This window comes from Halictus rubicundus, chromosome 10 (genome assembly GCF_050948215.1).
Source record: "Halictus rubicundus isolate RS-2024b chromosome 10, iyHalRubi1_principal, whole genome shotgun sequence".
Classification (NCBI taxonomy): domain Eukaryota; kingdom Metazoa; phylum Arthropoda; class Insecta; order Hymenoptera; family Halictidae; genus Halictus; species Halictus rubicundus.
This window is the reverse complement of record NC_135158.1, coordinates 9,746,242-9,765,315: the sequence shown is the minus strand read 5'-3', so window position 1 is coordinate 9,765,315 and position 19,074 is coordinate 9,746,242. Positions and strand designations below refer to the sequence as shown.

The following is a 19,074-nucleotide window of genomic DNA, read 5'->3' as shown; positions in this document are numbered from 1 at the left end:
TTTTAATGTCATTGAAATTTTGGAGTCATAGATTTGATCCAATGAAATTGTTTCCTATTTTCATCGACGTTGGAAATATTTACTCTTGGCTATTGGCAACACTGTCGAATCGGTTACCGATAATTTCCAGGTACGCGGCAAATATAAGGTAGGAGAAACCGTGATCAAAGAAATTCGTCGTATAACCTTTCTCGTTGTAGAAAAAGGCTTCATTAACGTCTACATAATGCAGTACTCGCGTACAAATAGATGAAAACGATCGGAAGAAGTAGGATAAAAACATTTTAGCACGTGTAGTAACAAAATCGAAGCCCCGTTTGACATGCGCTTTCAGAATTCTTCGCGTGTGCGCCTCTCTTTAAATACCAGTGTATGTAACGTCCGCTTCTGCGCAGTCGTGGTGCGCATGCGACCAGATCTTGGAGACTACAAAAATTTCCCAGTACAGAAAAGAGATTTGTTAGTGGAAAAGTTGTAACGTAAGTAAACAAGGCCCGAGGAATTCGAAACGACGAAACACGCGTATTTTATGATAGAATTGTCGAGAGTGGTGGCACGCGATTGACGAAACACGGCAGCTGTCGAAAAGTTTACTCTATCGAACGGAGTTAAGGTTAAACTCAGCCAGGTATACCCTGTAACCAGTCCAGGGTATTTAGCAACCCCTCTGGCGACAAATCATTCAATCCTTTGTGACGTTCGTGGCGAACTATACCATGTTGCTCGGACTACCGTGGTTTTCTTTTACATAAACTGTATGCTTAAGGGAACTTGTGGATTTGTTGGGGGTCATAGTTGTTTGCGCTCGAACCAGCATTATCGTTCATCTCAAACAAGTACGTAGAAGATACGCGAGACTGGTGAGAGCCTCCTTTTCTCTTACGCTTCACGCGCAAGATCAAGACAACGACCATTGACTAAAAAGGGATAAAACTAATGATGGCATCGTTGTTCTGTTTTCCTTTTTCTGTGTCTGTCTCTCTCCATCTACTTATCTCTCTCTTCCCCTCCTCTCCCTCCCTTTCTCACTCTCGCTCGTACTCATCTCTACCTTTCCCCCATCTTGCCACCCACCATCTTGCTCTTTCTCCTTCCCTCTTTTCTTCCCCCTTCTCGCCCTCCGCCACTCCTTTCGTTACTTCCATTTCTCATTCTCTCACTCGCTGCTAGCCTTTTCCCCCCTTCGAAATCGTATCACGAAACGACGAGACCATCGTCCTTGCGTATGCGGATAGTTGCATTCGAAGCTCCGGGGAATTTACGTGTCATGCCCCACCACGGCTACTTTTCACGGATTTTCACGTAGAGATAGGTTCGTGCTATGGCGTAGTACCTCTCACTCGCTCTCTGACGTTTCTTCGCTTCTCTCGACGCCACCAACAGCTGTTTCGTCCGATCGTCGCCCTCTCGTATAGTTCGTGTCTCGTCGCAGGAGTGAGTAAGAGAAAGAGGGAGAGAGAGAGCGAGAAAGTGAGTGGGAGAGTACAGACGGTGGCCCTACCGCAAGTTTTTCGTCGTCGGATCCGAAGCTTGATCGTATAAACTTGTCATTTGTACGTCCATCGTAGGGCGTACGCTATCGTTCTAATCGTCTGAAATCTGGAGCGTCCTTTGTTCGTTTACTGTCCCGTTTGACAGCTCCTGTCAAACGGACCTTCCTTTCCAACTGTTCGTCTAATCTGTCAGCCAAACGGTTCATCGTTTCGTATTCACTCTGTTCCGCGAGAAGGGCTCGACCACCGATTTTTCACCTTTTTCTGGTACGCGCTAATTCAAAAATAACTCGGACAATACTCACGGTTACAAATAACACGAATCGCTTCGTGCTCGAACGGTGAAACGTTTTAACATGTTCCGCGGATAGATTACGAACTCTCTCACGGATTTACGTGGAATTTCGCTCGAATACGGCCGTTAGCATTCGTCGACTCGTCTGACTCATAACATTCTTTGTCTACAACATTTTAATGTTTTATCGTTTCGTTTTAGGTTGTGCAAAGATACTAGCGTGTAAGAAGTTACAAGTACAGTCAATTACATAGTATCAAGGCATTGTACAAACTGTGCACGTAAGTATGTTGTACTCATTGCGCGTTTCTATCGGTGATCAACCTAAAAATTTTGCTTATGCGTTAAAACATATGTTTCGTGTTATTTCTATTGGTCTCATGTGTTTACCTTGTTAGGTGCGATACTATCCATACCTATATTATCCAGAATCAGACGGCAGTTATGTGCTTCTCTATGTGTTTACAAATATTATTTCAAACTCATTCGACATTGTGTGTAAAACTTTTTTATTTTTGTATAGGGTTTACAAGTAAGGAAATCCTGGTAACTTACCATATTGTGTGATCCAAACGGTAGAAACAAAAATGTCAGTATTGAATCAAAGTGGGGAAGATGCTGTGGAGTGTCCATTGTGTATGGAACCGTTGGAGGTGGATGATTTGAATTTCTTTCCGTGCACCTGTGGTTATCAAATATGTCGATTTTGCTGGCACAGAATTCGAACTGACGAGAATGGCTTATGTCCTGCTTGTCGGAAGGCCTATTCCGAAAATCCTGCCGATTTTAAACCTCTCAGTATGGAAGAAATAGCAAGGTCGGCTCCATTAATAATTAATATTCTGGAATTGTTGATCGTGAAGAAATGAACTCTAGAATAATTTGTATTTTTTCATATATCAGATTAAAAGCAGCGAAAAGATTGAAAGATCAGCAGCGCAAGCAGAGGGTGACAGAAAACCGTAAACATCTAGCTAATGTGAGAGTAGTACAAAAAAATCTAGTATTTGTAGTAGGATTACCATTGCGACTTGCTGATGCTGATGTAAGCGTGAATCTTTGCTGTTATCGTAATGTTAGAAGTAAAATAAGTAAGCATTTACAAGAATCTATATTGGTTTCATCAATTGTGTCTTTCAGGTATTAAAACGACATGAATATTTTGGAAAATTTGGCAAAATTCACAAAGTTGTAATAAATCAAAGCACTTCCTATGCAGGGTCTCAAAGCCCTAGTGCATCGGCTTACGTTACTTATCAAGTAAGTCATTAGATGTATTCTACCAATAATATTTATGACTACTATAACAGTACGTGTACTATATATTCTACATTTTCAAATATATTATGTTACTAGCGTCAAGAGGATGCACTACGTGCTATAGAGGCCGTGAATAATGTTATTATGGACGGACGAACAATAAAAACGTCATTAGGGACAACAAAGTATTGTTCACATTTTATGCGTAATCAGCCTTGTCCGAAACCGGATTGTATGTATTTACATGATTTTGGGGACCAGGAGGCATCGTTCACAAAAGAGGAGATGCATCAAGGCAAACACCAGGAGTATGAGCGGAAGCTTGTGCAATCGTTGAATGCTTCGCATGCGTCTACCCAACGGTAAGATTATTTGTGTGTAAAGCTAATAAATTAATTATCAATGCAAAAGGTAATATATGCGATTAATAACATCGAAATATTCTTTTTACATTGAATAGGAAACCAACACCATCGCCATCCGTAACAGGTAATATCGTTCGAGAAAATGGTACTTCAAACTCTCAAGCCAAAGAAGCTTGGCCATCGTTACAGACTGGACAAATAAATAGTGAGTTTCCCTTTCGTGAAAATAAGACTTTAAAGAAACCATTGTTACTCGTATACGCCATATGTGTATTTACAGGTACACAAACAAATTGTAAGGAATTATCACCGCCGTCACAAGTAACATCACAACCGAACAACATAACGAATGGAAGTAGTACAACAAATCAGCCGAGTCATGTATTGTCTGGTGGGTCCACGCATCAACAAAATAATAATAACAAAGGCGAAAGTATGAATTTGCGAAGAGGTAAAAGTAATAGTGAAAGTAAGGCACAGACAGCGCGTAATAAACATAAAAATTGTCAAAATAAAGAAAAACATTGTACAAGGACAACTTCACGATCTGAATCAAGCTCTATCAGTGTGCAAAACAACGTACCGCCACAAATTAATGGACAGAAGGATATTAGAAACTTTTCATCTGAAACAAATAGTGATGTAATACAAAAATTGGGTAATAAGTGTAAATCGGAACAGCAGCAGCAACAACCACAGACACCGTCGCAACAACAGCATCAACCACCGCCTACACATCAACAACAACAACAGCAGCAACAACAATTGCAACAGAATAATAAAGGATCGAAATTTGTGCAGCAACAACAGCAGCAACCATCGTCTCAAGAACTTAAAGTAAATGGAATAGTGCAAAACGGAGAACGTCAGCATTCGGACAGTGAAACAGATCAACAGCGTGAAGGCAGCACACCAGCTAGTACAATTTCAAGTACAGAAGATTCGAATGTGAATCAACAAGTGGAACATTTAGCAGAATCAAGTGAGGAGAACAATGGTGCTGCTATTTTGGGTGAGTTCCTTATATTGGTGATCATTTCTATATGTATTGATTTCTTGGTTTTGAAATAAATATACAGTCAGATGGAATTCAATAAAAGTTAAAAAAATATATTTTATTTTTTTATTATATTGGCATTACAAAAGATTAACAAACTAGAGTGTATCGTTAAAAAATTTTTATGAACTAACAATTTAAATTTTAAGTTTCGAGATTTAAAATGTTAAGTCCAAACTTTAGTTTTGTTCTGAAAAGTTCTTGTTACAATATTTTCTTTTTTTTTTTGTTGATATATAAAAATATTTTTATATTTCTATATCTATATATACATATATATATCTATTGAGTTGCTTCTAAAGTTTAACGATATTTTGCATGTACCTTCGAGAAATATATATGTACAAAAAATTTAGGCTATTGACTTTAATGAGAAGTTCATGAGAGGCTTAACATAGTACCTATAATATCTCAATCACTTTAACGAATGTCATACAAAATATTTGTAATGGTTCATGAGTCATTCTAAATGTGTGTCTATCTCGTATAACACTGTACATTGTATGATATACTTCGAATACATAAAACAATAACTTGCAAGCAATGTATAATATATATCGATGACACGCAAACCATGTTTAGCTGCGTCTCATAACTGTAGTATAGAATTTACGTAGTTATAGATATATGCCAAAATAAAGAGGATTCTGTGGAAAAAAACGTATAGTAACTGTTTTTTGTGTTTTTGTACACACTTGACTTCATCCTTTGTGCAAATTGTATTGTTTGGCATATATGTGGACAATGTGGCTGGAAAATGTTCCACTTTTCTATGCCTTGGTAAACAAGAACTGTTGGCAACCTTATTTGAATTTTAAGTGTGTATGAGAATTAAAGTTACATTTTCCAGACACACACGTTTGTACGTTATTGCGATTGATTAATGGTGGCAGAGAGGAATAGTGTTAGAAGCTGTTTATTCTGGCATTGATAAAGTATCAAAATGTTTTGATCGCGTCTCGTAGTGTAGAGATATGTACCTATCATCTTTAGGTTCCTCTCCGGCTAGCACAAATTCATCACAAGGTGCCAATCAACAGCCACCACCAGGATTACATAATGGGTCTCAAATGCCACTCAGTCATCGGTCAATCTTTCAGGCGGACAATAACAGCTTCTTCAGTTCAAACACTTTCCAGAAAATCTCTACCACCACCTCAGTGCCACCCACTTCTTTAACAGGCATGTACATAATACAGATTCTTCTAGTGTTGTATCTGTGCATATATTCTTTTCGGTTTTTCATTTGATACTGTCTGTTTTCGTATGTTGTTTTGTTGTATTCGACGTAATAGCGAAAGTAGAATGTTACAATTCAATTTTTCTTGGACATACAGCGAACCCAAACTTAAGTTGGTCAAGCACAGGCTTAACTTCTATTCCCGACTCGTTGCCAATGGTTCAGTCCAGCGAGGACTGGCAAGCTGCTTTTGGTTTTCCACCAGAGACATCACGAACGAATCATGTTGTACAAAAATCAAGTCCTTCTAGTTCGCCAGGAGTTACTTTCAATTCCGATGGTTTCGTAGATGAGGAAGTTTACACCAATCTGCAATATACCACAATCTCAGAACCTTCTGCTAATTTTACCTCGAATTTGATCGTTAATTCTCCTGCATCCAAATTTATGGCTGATTTTCAACAAAATTCTTTACAACAGAGGCTGGCTATGCAGGTGAGTAATAATTTGAATTATTTCTTTCATTAAAAAAAAAATAACTGTTCTTAAAATTCTAAAGTTAGATGATCAGAAAGATATCGCTCGATAAAAATAAAGGAAGTTCAATAGATTTTCCATTATTGTATACAATTTAGTAACAGTATTAAATATGATTTTCTAAGGCACAACAAAATCAAGAGAATTGTGAATATATAAAGCAAAACGGTCATGCTACTTTGGAGGAAGTTCGAAATCACAAAGAATCTGGCTCAGATATAAAAGCTGACGATGACTTAGGCTTTGATCCGTTCCACGAAACACAAAAAGCTTTAGCCGAACTTATGGAAAACGAAATGCAACTGCAACAGCAGAGGTTGTTTCAACAACAACAACAACAGCAGCAGCGAGAAAGAGAAGAGCAGAGTAGGGTACAACACCAACAAAATATTGCAAATCTTGGTCAGCAGCACTATCCACAGGTAAAAATCTTCTCTTCAGAAATAGTTACACGAAGGATACTCCTGAGGATAGTGTTATGCAATTGCGTCTGTTTCTTTCTTAAAATTCAGGTTGCTCATATAGCACATCTACAACAACAGGCCCAGCACTTGCAAAATCTGCAGGTTCTCCAGCAATCGCATTCCCTACTGTCTCGTCTTCCGCAAAATTTATTACAAAGTGGTACACAGAGTCCTGCTCAGAGTAACGTGGCTGCAGCTAGTTTGGGGCAACGTAGTCGTCATCCACCACCAGGTTTCCCTGGTTCTACACCAAATCACATGAATTCTTTTGGTCTTGGTATACCGCGACCGGCTCCCACGAATGGCGCTCTTTCGGGTTAGTATTTTTTTTTCTTGGTCCCTTAAATAGTTTGTTGTGAATGTTTGTCAAATTTCTTGATAATATTGATGAAATACGTATACTTGTGGCGAGCAACAGTGTTATCCAAGTATAAAAGCAAATTGAATTCTTGTGACTTTGTCAGGATCTATAATAATATTATGCTTGAGTCATTCGTCTAGTATGCTGTTTACAGGAGCACAACCGCCGCAGCAAAACGCGTATCTTCCAAACGGAAACCCCCTTCTGAATTCACAAGGTGATTTTCAATGATATTAACATAAACTTTTGCATCTCATTACCATAGCATTCTCATCTTAACATTTTACATTTGTTAATGTTTGAAACAGGCATTAGTAAATGCGCGGGTGATGCAGTATATACGCTTAAGGATTGGTGTGATATTAATAATCAACAGCAGCAACAACAATTTCATCATCAAGCATTACACCAAAAAGGAGGGTGGAATAACTTCGGACCTATCGCAGACTGGACTTCGATTGATCCAGCTATTGTTAGTTCTTCTAGGCCTCTTTCATTCCAAACTACGAGTACATGGCAGTTTCCACATGTTCATCCCACACATACTGTTTCACATAATGCGCAACAGGTATTAAACATATTTATGCAAACGACTTTAATGCGCAAGGCGTGTTTCATAACAGTCGATGCGACTAGAAACACTGTAATTATAGCGGATTTGATCTATAAATAGGATGTTTCTCAATTAAAGTTGGTAAATTAAGTTTATTAAATTTTGAACTACTATAGTATACACAATGCTTAGAACCGATATGTATGATTCGAGAAAACCATTTCTCTTGTTATAAAATATATTCTAATACATTCTGATTTATCTTTCGTTAGGAACAACAGAACGCACCAACTCAACATTGGGCAATGCAACCACCGCCAGGTTTTGCTGCACCAGCGACTACGGGACAACTGAGTAATCAACCAAGCACAACTGCACAGCCGCACACCAAACTAATCTCTACAGGATCGGAAATCGAAAGTGAGTTGCTCAATAGTAATTAAATGTTTCTAATTCATTTCTTTTAGATGCAGCAAAGAAATATACGAAACGTCTGTATTACAGATCTATAGATAAATATGAGTACGCGAAATGTACAACTGTATGATAAAAAAAACATCCATACGAGACGAGATGAAAGTCAGCAGTGATACAAAAAATACCCCGACAGTCTGTTCCGTACGTTTTCCTGACCCGTGTCTATATCTTTCAAATATAATTTGATTTTTAATGCTTTATCTGTTCTCACTGGATGAGTATTTATCATTGAACAAAGTATTGAAGGATACTGGAATATAATTTAATCGATACTTTCGAACATATGCGACGAATATATTCCTATGTACGTTCTCGACGATATTCTCATATTTAACCTTATAGTAAATTCGAACTATCTACAAGTCTGGCAGTCTTGTTATTAATTATAATTGATTACGTTTTACCGTAGACCAAGATACACACAGATGTCAAATTAAAGACAATGATCATGATTTACTAATTAACCCTTAAACAAAGATACTTACAATGCTATAATTATGAAACAAATATATACATATATATATGTCATTCAGACTCAAGTAAATTTATTCGAGTGGAAAACCGAATATACTTTTTTTTCTCGTGTAAATAACATTTTCAAAACAGATGTCACAAGATAAAAAGTGCACAGGACACCCATGATCCAAAAGCGACTTTCCACCTGAATTCATGATAAAGTACTTCTTTAAAAAAAAAGATAATCCAGAATCCGAAATTATGTTAACGAAAGAAACTATTGACATTCAACACGGATTTTTATTTAAACTATAGCGACGTATTACATTTATACTACAAAGTGCTTATATAATGGCGACGTTAGAACAAATTTTTTAACAGAACATTATCTATTTGTCTGTTCCTAGACGAAGGGTTTCTGTTATATATATATATATTATAAGTATGTATTATTATTGTGAAAATGCGCAGATAGACACATGCTAATAAATGAAACTGAAATGTAAAAAATTAAGGAAGAAGTGACCTGTTGCTTTTTTCTGGAATGGTTGTCTGATCTGAATTTGTAATTCTTCGGTCTTGACGAGTCTTACATCAAATTATCTTCAGAACGAATTTTGTTATACACCAACGCACCACGTTGTGTCTGACAAATGTTTTGCAGGTTCTTGTGTTTGTTTTGATCCTAAAGTGAAATACTTATAGAGACTTAACACTCTTATAACGATGCTTGGAAGGAATAAAATATAAGAAAATCTACAGCTAGAGTTCGTTAGTTTCCAGTTCAGTAATATACGTTAAAGCTCATCCGGACAAGTGCATAATTTATAGTATATACTTCGTCGCATTTTTATAATTAGAAGGAGACGTGACAGAATTTAGTAAGGAAGTGTAGCATCGATTCAGGAAAAGTACGAAAATTTCAAATAAAAACTTGACGTCGATATATTCGATCGTCACGTGACTCAGAAAACTACGAGCAACTGTCGAGATGATTAAACACGGAAACAGTCAGCGCATCCGAATCTCGAGTGCATATACAAAACGAGTATGATACATATACATATATAAATATATATATGTAACAAAATACGTCTGATAGTACTATAATACAAAGCGTTAACGTCGAATTATTAAAACTCTTGTGGCAGAATGTTAAACATATCTGCTGTTTCAACACGACTAAGGAAACACGATACATATGCGAAGAGAACGATTGAGATAATAAAGATATAATTATAACAAATTTAAGTGAGTTAAGGTAATCGAGAAATATACGACATGCGCAAGAAATGAATGAAACAACGTATTTTAATTAATCAATCCTACTGCTTCCTTTGAATTTGCCTCTCCTTTTCAAATGGCATGGTTACAGTTTTCAAACAGTTATGGAAAATATATTTCTTCATTTCTGGCAGTTTTATAAACCTGTTACTCCCATCAAAGTTGGTATTGCAACATGGTCTGCAAACATTTTGTACGGCTAATATTTCTAATTTCTTTTTTTAAAACAAACTACGGTTCATCGATTAGTAAAATACAGTAGAACTATTTATACGTATTATACAGTCTTTGCGGCTGTGGTCGAAAAATTCAAGGAAGGGTGTCTGGAGTGATGAATTGACAGATTGTGGCCGTCGAGACGGTTGCTGTAAGACATTACATTGGCTATGCCCTCTTACAAAACAGAAGATATATATACTAAATTATACAATTCATATAGACGCAAAATGGAATTTTGTAGGAATTAGTGATCCTTTATATTACAACAATCTTGCTTTACAGAAATCTTTAAAATTAAATTTTTTATACATACATATCAATTAAAAATTCAGTCGTTGGAAAACTTATAGTACATTACATTCTTCTTCATTGTTGAAGAAATTTCCTCTACTAAAACCACGTAGGAAGCTAAGCAGCACAAACTATTGCATTTAGGATATGCAGGATATACAGGAAATTCTTCGATTGATTCATAACAATTGGAGCATACAACTTTCGGTTTATTGTACCATAACCGGAACATCTTTTTTTTCGTTCAAGTATCTTTGCTAATTATGTTCTGACGCGATAAAGCCCAAAACATTTTCGGTTTCAAATTAGGCCCAACTGCCGTAAACTTCCACCCTATGTGAGAATCACAGTTTTGACACATAGCTGCTGTCCATCCATATCTATGAAAGTTCAAATCGGTTCATTATATACACGTGATCTTGGGAAGTAAAACATTAGTAATATAGAAAATAAGTTTTACCCTTGAAACCATGTAAATTCAGACGATATTGTGTTACTGCTTAGCACCAAACATTGGGTATGAGACAAAGTCACAATATCATGTAAAATACCAGCACGATTGCAATAAATACCAAGTGGACCATCTATGCTCATTGTTAACATGTTAGACTGTTTTCCAATCTCAGTTTCGCAATTATCGCAAACGAATATTTTTTCCTATAAAGCAATAACTATTCATTAATAGTTCTATACATAGAATAAACTAAAAACTATTTCAGTTTCATGTATACAAACATTAGCTAAATATTTTATTTCCATTTGCAATCTGGAAATTGCACAATCATAATGTAATAAAACGTTCCGTGCATTATCGTCTAATAGTAAATTTTGGGCAACCCAAAATGACAAATTTGTAGGATCTTCTGGTACATTAGTATCCACTGAAATTAATCAAAGTAAGAAATCCATTACAATTGCTGTTGTTCGAAAGGTTCCTTCAAATGTTTTGAACCAGCATTTGATGTACTTCCTACCACGAATATATTTGAGGTGTCTCCTTATTCGTAAAGAAAGTCTTTGTGGATCATATTGTCTGTATACCCAGCCAGGCCAAGGAGTTAACACTGCATCCCGATTCTCTATTCTTTCTTGCCTTTTGAACTCTTCCTCTGTGGTTGCTTTTATGCGTAAATGATCCAACGATGCTAATCGTTGCTCAAGAAATGGTGGTCCAAGTGTTATTTCTGGTAAAATTTTAACATTTGCTGATATTTCATCTACTCCCTATATAAATGTGTACACGCATATAGTAAAATGTGTACTACTGTAATCCATATGGAATACAGAGGGTACAAAGTATAGTTAAAATTGACCTCCATAAAGGGTTTCAAAATCTTGAATCGTTGTCTGCCCTTCGCTTTCACAGCATAACCTCCATCAACCCGAGCCATTTCATAAATTTCAGCTGTGACACCTATAGCTGTAACCATACGGTTATATTCGAAACATACAACGCCTATGGTACGATTGCCCTGATAGAAAAACTTCAAGTCAAGACTGTGCGAATCAAGCTTCATTGACAATGTTTGTCCAGGAAATAACATAATAGATTTCTGTGCCAGCAATGGTAACTTCATATAAATCCCTTCATCTAATATTGTCCTTCCCCTGAACTCTTCGAAGTCGTTCCCGAAATACTACAAACACATTTATACAGTATAAAATGTGAAACCCAAGCAAATATTCTAATTTGTTAAAAAATATGTATACTGTTGAACCTCTGTAACTCAAAAATCACTATAAAACAATAATTCTCTTCATTCCTTTCCACTCTATCAGCTGTTAAAATCTCTGCAATTTGAAGATCTTAGTTGTTCCCTTGAGTTTGGAGTTACCGAAGTTTGACTATATAGATAAAAAAGAACTTGAAAACTTACAGAATGCCTGGCTGGCAATGTTAAATCAAAAGTACGTTCAAGTGGTTCTTCAGTAGTTTCTTCCTCCACTTGCTGTTGATCAACATCGAACTCTCTGATTAATCTCTCTAGTAGTGCTGCAGGCAAGCTCGAAAACTGAGGCCGAAACTGAATCCTTTGATTAAGCAAGCTACTCTCATCAAACGAGCTGCTCTCATCAAGCGAACTATTCTCGTTAAGTGGGTGGCTTGTATGAAGCGAGTGGCTCGGTCGAAGCGGGATACTCGCGTCAAGCGGGATGCTCGCACGAAGCGAGCTACTCGCATCAGGATGAAGCGGGATACTCACATTAAGTGATCGGTTCGCTTGAAGCGAAGTGCTTGACGCTGCTTCAAACAAAAATACAAAGGTCGAATATAAAAATGAATAAAGTAATGTTCTGGAGAATCTCCATGTATTCCATTTATCTTGCTATATAAATGTTGTATATTTTCTACTGTGTTTCGATTAAAAAAGTAACATTCGTACGATAGTAAAATATTGCAATGTTAATTTTGTAAGAAATACGTCATACAACAAGATACGAAGGTATTCAGAATACAATACATATATTTTACGTTACACTGACGCATTCAAATTTGTATAAATCATAACAATATGTGTAAATTTAATACATAACCTAATAGCCTGACATACGTAATTCGATCTGTTAAAGTAAAAATTATACAAAGTTCTATACCCAGCATCTCATGTTCTTCAGGTTCACTTAATCCACCATCACCTTCTGCATCAGAGATCATTGTCGTTTCGAATGTTAAACTTCTGACAAATTGTAAACAATCAGTATTTTCCTTCGATAAAGATTGAACGCAATAATAAACCTTCTATTTGCAAACCATCACGAACCATCACGAACTTCGCCACAGAGAATCTCTCGTTCGTTTCTACGCTATACTGTACAACCGTGAACATAACTCTGGAAAATCGCAGTATCGATAGTTGAACTATTTAAGAACGAAATTTAAAGATGTCGAATTTCAAGACTTTATTAGGCTGGATATTGTAGACATCAATGAAATTGATATAATACATATAAATAAAATGTAATATTGGGAATGATAATATTCTGAATATGTTGCAAAATCGTTTTGTTTTAGTAAATTAAATATGATATTAATACATAATTTGTTTAACCGAATTTAAGCTTACAAAATTATCCCACAATGTTATTTTATAGGATCCTACGAATCCTAATGAAATTCGGTTTATTGAAATATATCACTAGAAAAATGAATTGTTCAACTCGGACAAGGAAATGCGTTAGAGATTCATATTAAATAGGGATTAAACTAATTACTAAAAATTTGAATGCGCATAGGAAATACGTTTAAATATTTCAGAATTGTGCTTTATTGTGCTCAGTATTTTTTTTTGTAGTATATAATTAGACAATCTGCTGTGTAATCCATCCAATGTAATTGTATACATTTACGTAAACACCTGGAACATTATTTGTTGCACAGCCAATACCCCATGCTACCATACCAACAACTTGCCATTGTCCATTCCCAGATTGACATACCAATGGTGAACCTCCATCTCCCTAAACAAAAATTAATTAATTTGAACTTCAGATTAGTCTATTACAATTAATTTGAGTCACATATTGCTAAAAAATTGTGGTTGATTATAATAGAAGAATCAACGTTAATTCTTACTGTGCATGCATCTTTTCCTGATTCTCCACCAGCACACACGAAGCTGCTTTTATCAAGATTATAAAATTGTCCGAGTCTAGTCTGTTTGAGAGAAACTTCACAGTTCGATTGCATTACAATAGGTACATCCACTTCCTTCATTATACTTTGATACCGACCGTTCATGCCAAATGCATCTTTTCCCCAGCCTGATACCCAACACCTTATAGGAAACATATATTATTATTGTAATTTCATTTTCAAATTATAATTTTTTACAAGAATATATTCATGTTTACCTTGTGCCAGATGCAGGCTCTGATGTAGGAAAGCATGCGGTGTTAATATTTGGGCTACTAGAAATAGGTACTGTGCCACTCAAAGTAATTACAGCAACATCATTCTGAAGATTAACAGAGTTGAAATTTGGATGCATAACAATTCTTTGAACCATGTATTCTTGGTATGGATCAGGTTCATTTGTGGACTGGCCATCCCACTCTCCTAATCTTACTTTAAGACCACCATTCCTAAGCAGTTCCAATTTTTCAAAATTTGAGTTCACTAGGTACACGTGCCATACTTACAAAAGATTGACTAAGGCAAAAATTTGGCAAAAGTAATAAAACAAATATTAAAAAATTACGAGATGCTCACGCATAAGATCCTACTTTGTGAGCAACAGTAAGTACATGGTTTGGTGTAATCAAGACACCAGAGCCCACATAAACGTTGTCTGTAGTCAAAAGTGCAGCTTGCCAAGGATATGCTCCATAACTGGCTTGACCCTGAGGATGTGGAACTACCGACATTTTTCTAATGCCACATGATTCATCAACCATATTTTCTGAGTATGAACAGCAATACACTTGTCCAGGAGAACAATTAGGATCCTACACAAATGAAAAATATAATCTCTATATGAAAAATCTTATGCTCCAAAAATGTCTCATTTTGCTTTTTTCTCAAAATGATAAATGATTCATTATACTGCATTTTTTTAAAATTGCTATTTTTGATTAAATATAATTTTGTATACGTACCACATTAACTATTCGAATATCAATGCCAGTATTAATACTAGGACAATTACTCGCGAATATGCAAGAGCAGGTCATATCATTACCATTACCTTAATTATAAAATAAAAAGGCTCGTTACAAATAAATTTTTCATTTACTACATTATTATCTGCACATAAGTAATCGTAAACGAAAAAATTCGATACGCAATATATACGTGAAGTATTATTAGATAAGATTAATTTTAGTGCAATGCAAAACATTATTTTGCTGCTATAAAAAGTAATTACAAAGTTTGATAAATAAACTTTTATAGAAGATTGAGAAATTTAAAATGAAATAGTTATTTTTAAATGAAACTTCCGGTCTCGATCGGAAGTTAGACATAAACTGAATTAACAGTTTATAAATACTGAATATCTTCGTTATTAAACAGTACTCTGGTGCAAATTAAATTTTTCCGAACCACGAATAAAAATGTTAAAAATTTTAACACTGTACATACTCGGTATTTTTGTGGTGGCATCGTTATCAAAAATGATAGTGTCACTTTGCGCGGAAACTTGATACTGCAGGATGCTGACAACGTACAACATAAGCAATATCTTATTCATGATGAAACAATTCGAGAAATAAACTCGCTATTATTAATTTAATGCGGTTACTATATAATAACTGCGAAGTTTAGACTATTCGACGAGTCGGGGCGCACAAATAATGACTTTTAGCCGATCAGACGTACGTTTATTTATATACAAGTTTTGCGGTGGTTCTGTCATAGCTGTTAGAGGAACAGATTATCTCGTACATCCTTTTGGAACGAGAAGAATGTATGACCTTTCACGGATAATGGAGCAATAACGTTTGGTGACAATAAAACCGGCGTAAAACATATCGCCCGGTAATTTGACAAAAATTACTTCCGGTCATGATTATGTCTTCATTTGTATACAAAATCAGAGTGACAGCACTGATTTTTATAGTAAATTAGCTGGAATGGGACTACCTATATGATACCAAGGCCAAAAGCGAAGAAGTGTTGTATTATGAATCACGTCATAATTACATACGCATCAGTTTTTCCGTTTGTTGTCCTTTTTTATTTTACGACGTCCCCCAGGCGAGATTCTGAATAGACGGAAACAAACGTTGGAAACTACGACTATAAAAACACGTTAATTTCGGCGTCGACATTCAGGAGATACAGAGATGGAATACAGAAAGGCCGATAGTAAATCTGCATCGATCACTTTATTTATACACCGAGATTCTACATTATTCCGTTTCGAAAGTAGTATTTTCACGATTTGTTTGCATCAGCTACTAGAAATAGGTACTGTGCCACACAAAGTTATTACAGCAACATCATTCTGAAGATTAACAGAGTTGAAATTTGGATGCATAACAATTCTTTGAACCATGTATTCTTGGTATGGATCAAGTTCATTTGTGGACTGGCCATCCCACTCTCCTAATCTTACTTTAAGACCACCGTTCCTAAGCAGTTCCAATTTTTCAAAATTTGAGTTCACTAGGTACACGTGTCATACTTACAAAAGATTGAAATACCAAGTGGACCATCTATGCTCATTGTTAACATGTTAGACTGTTTTCCAATCTCAGCTTCACAATTATTGCAAACGATTATTTCTTCCTATAAAGCAATAACTATTCATTAATAGTTCTATAAATATAATAAACTAAAAACTATTTCATTTTCATGTATACATACATTAGCTAAATATTTTATTTCCATTTGCAATCTGGAAATTGCACAATCATAATGTAATAAAACGTTCCGTGCATTAGCGTCTAATAGTAAATTTTGGGCAACCCAAAATGACAAATTTGTAGAATCTTCTGGTACATTAGTATCCACTGAAATTAATCAAAGTAAGAAATCCATTACAATTGCTGTTGTTCGAAAGGTTCCTTCAAATGTTTTGAACCAGCATTTGATGTACTTCCTACCACGAATATATTTGAGGTGTCTCCTTATTCGTAAAGAAAGTCTTTGTGGATCATATTGTCTGTATACCCAGCCAGGCCAAGGAGTTAACACTGCATCCCAATTCTCTATTCTTTCTTGCCTTTTGTTCTCTTCCTCTGTGGTTGCTTTCATGCGTAAACGATCCAACGATGCTAATCGTTGCTTAAGAAATGGTGGTTCAAGTGTTATTTTTGGTAAAATTTTAACATTTGCTGATATTCCATCTGATCCCTATATAAATGTGTACACGCATATAGTAAAATGTGTACTACTGTAATCCATTTGGAATACAGAGGGTACAAAGTATAGTTAAAATTGACCACCATAATGAGTTGCAAAATCTTGAATCGTTGTCTGCCCTTTGCTTTCACAGCCTAAACTTCATCAACCACAGCCATTTCATAAATTTCAGCTGTGACACCCATAGCTGTAACCGTATGGTTACATCCGAAACATAGAATGCCTATGGTACGATTGCTTGGATAGAATGACTGCCAGTCAAGTTTCTGCCACTCAATCTGCATTGACAATGTTTGTCCAGGAAATATCATAGTAGATTTCTGTGCTAGCAATGGTAACTTCATATAAATCCCTTCATCTAATATTGTCCTTTCCATGAACTTTTCCAAGTGATTCCCGAAATACTACAAACACATTTATACAGTATAAAATGTGAAACCCAAGCAAATATTCTAATTTGTTAACAAATATGTATACTGTTGAACCTCTGTAACTCAAAAATCACTATAAAACAATAATTCTCTTCATTCCTTTCCATTCTATCGGCTGGTAAAATCTCTGCAATTTGAAAATCTTAGTTGTTCCCTTGAGTTTGGAGTTACCAAAGTTCGACTATGTAGATAAAAAAGAACTTGAAAACTTACAGAATGCCTGGCTGGCAATTTCATATCAAAAGTACGTTCAAGTGGTTCTTCAGCAGTTTCTTCCTCCACTTGCTGTTGATCAACACCGAACTCACTGATTAATGTCACTAATCGTACTAAAGGCATGATCGAAAACTCGTTTTCAAACTCCTGCTGAGCAGCCCGAAACTGAATCCTTTGATTAAGCAAGCTACTCTCATCGAGCGAGCTGCACTCATCAAGCGAACTATTCTAGTTAAGTGGGTGGCTTGTATGAAGTGAGTGGCTCGGACGAAGCAGGATACTCGCACGAAGCGAGCTACTCGCATCAGGATGAAGCGGGATACTCGCATTAAGTGATCGGTTCGCTTGAAGCGAAGTGCTTGACGCTGCTTCAAACAAAAATACAAAGGTCGAATATAAAAATGAATAAAGTAATGTTCTGGAGAATCTCCATGTATTCCATTTATCTTGCTATATAAATGTTGTATATTTTCTACTGTGTTTCGATTAAAAAAGTAACATTCGTACGATAGTAAAATATTGCAATGTTAATTTTGTAAGAAATACGTCATACAACAAGATACGAAGGTATTCAGAATACAATACATATATTTTACGTTACACTGACGCATTCAAATTTGTATAAATCATAACAATATGTGTAAATTTAATACATAACCTAATAGCCTGACATACGTAATTCGATCTGTTAAAGTAAAAATTATACAAAGTTCTATACCTAGCATCTCATGTTCTTCAGGTTCACTTAATCCACCATCACCTTCTGCATCAGAGATCATTGTCGTTTCGAATGTTAAACTTCTGACAAATTGTAAACAATCAGTATTTTCCTTCGATAAAGATTGAACGCAATAATAAACCTTCTATTTGCAAACCATCACGAACCATCACGAACTTCGCCACAGAGAATCTCTCGTTCGTTTCTACGCTATACTGTACAACCGTGAACATAACTCTGGAAAATCGCAGTATCGATAGTTGAACTATTTAAGAACGAAATTTAAAGATGTCGAATTTCAAGACTTTATTAGGCTGGATATTGTAGACATCAATGAAATTGATATAATACATATAAATAAAATGTAATATTGGGAATGATAATATTCTGAATATGTTGCAAAATCGTTTTGTTTTAGTAAATTAAATATGATATTAATACATAATTTGTTTAACCGAATTTAAGCTTACAAAATTATCCCACAATGTTATTTTATAGGATCCTACGAATCCTAATGAAATTCGGTTTATTGAAATATATCACTAGAAAAATGAATTGTTCAACTCGGACAAGGAAATGCGTTAGAGATTCATATTAAATAGGGATTAAACT

The 19,074-nt window shown here is 35.6% G+C and overlaps 3 protein-coding genes across 14 annotated transcripts; 1 reads left to right on the top strand and 2 right to left on the bottom strand.

The window, feature by feature from the left end:
* The first annotated feature begins 176 nt into the window (after positions 1-176).
* Cnot4 (CCR4-NOT transcription complex subunit 4) lies at positions 177-10,013 on the top strand. 8 transcript variants are annotated; one of them, XM_076795075.1, is made up of 16 exons: positions 177-479; positions 1,990-2,069; positions 2,312-2,605; positions 2,692-2,833; positions 2,929-3,048; positions 3,145-3,410; positions 3,509-3,618; positions 3,694-4,425; positions 5,464-5,652; positions 5,808-6,145; positions 6,313-6,609; positions 6,700-6,967; positions 7,167-7,229; positions 7,321-7,580; positions 7,838-7,985; positions 8,070-10,013. In XM_076795075.1, exons 3-16 carry the CDS (start codon positions 2,376-2,378, stop codon positions 8,075-8,077), a joined length of 3,171 nt encoding a protein of 1,056 aa, XP_076651190.1. In that variant the 5' UTR covers positions 177-479; positions 1,990-2,069; positions 2,312-2,375; the 3' UTR covers positions 8,078-10,013. The 8 variants fall into 8 exon arrangements, with proteins under 8 accessions (XP_076651190.1, XP_076651193.1, XP_076651192.1 ...); XM_076795078.1 differs by lacking the exon at positions 177-479 and adding an exon at positions 488-628; XM_076795077.1 differs by lacking the exon at positions 177-479 and adding an exon at positions 662-836.
* A 467-nt stretch (positions 10,014-10,480) lies between these two features.
* On the bottom strand, positions 10,481-13,100 carry Ohgt (E3 ubiquitin ligase component cereblon). 2 transcript variants are annotated; one of them, XM_076795084.1, is made up of 7 exons: positions 12,888-13,100; positions 12,170-12,537; positions 11,606-11,929; positions 11,267-11,516; positions 11,028-11,173; positions 10,753-10,949; positions 10,481-10,672 (listed from the first exon to the last, which is right to left on the bottom strand). In XM_076795084.1, exons 1-7 carry the CDS (start codon positions 12,946-12,948, stop codon positions 10,537-10,539), a joined length of 1,482 nt encoding a protein of 493 aa, XP_076651199.1. In that variant the 5' UTR covers positions 12,949-13,100; the 3' UTR covers positions 10,481-10,536. The 2 variants fall into 2 exon arrangements, with proteins under 2 accessions (XP_076651199.1, XP_076651200.1); XM_076795085.1 differs by having other exon boundaries at positions 12,170-12,534.
* Positions 13,101-13,491: 391 nt separating this feature from the next.
* On the bottom strand, positions 13,492-18,812 carry LOC143358159 (inactive CLIP domain-containing serine protease A3-like). 4 transcript variants are annotated; one of them, XM_076795090.1, is made up of 10 exons: positions 18,463-18,812; positions 17,742-18,112; positions 17,181-17,501; positions 16,839-17,088; positions 16,600-16,745; positions 16,422-16,521; positions 14,503-14,738; positions 14,145-14,375; positions 13,867-14,068; positions 13,498-13,751 (listed from the first exon to the last, which is right to left on the bottom strand). In XM_076795090.1, exons 6-10 carry the CDS (start codon positions 16,446-16,448, stop codon positions 13,593-13,595), a joined length of 855 nt encoding a protein of 284 aa, XP_076651205.1. In that variant the 5' UTR covers positions 16,449-16,521; positions 16,600-16,745; positions 16,839-17,088; positions 17,181-17,501; positions 17,742-18,112; positions 18,463-18,812; the 3' UTR covers positions 13,498-13,592. The 4 variants fall into 4 exon arrangements, with proteins under 4 accessions (XP_076651201.1, XP_076651205.1, XP_076651202.1 ...); XM_076795087.1 differs by having other exon boundaries at positions 17,178-17,501; positions 18,463-18,800; XM_076795088.1 differs by having other exon boundaries at positions 17,178-17,501; positions 17,742-18,109; positions 18,463-18,799.
* Between the last annotated feature and the right edge of the window lie 262 nt (positions 18,813-19,074).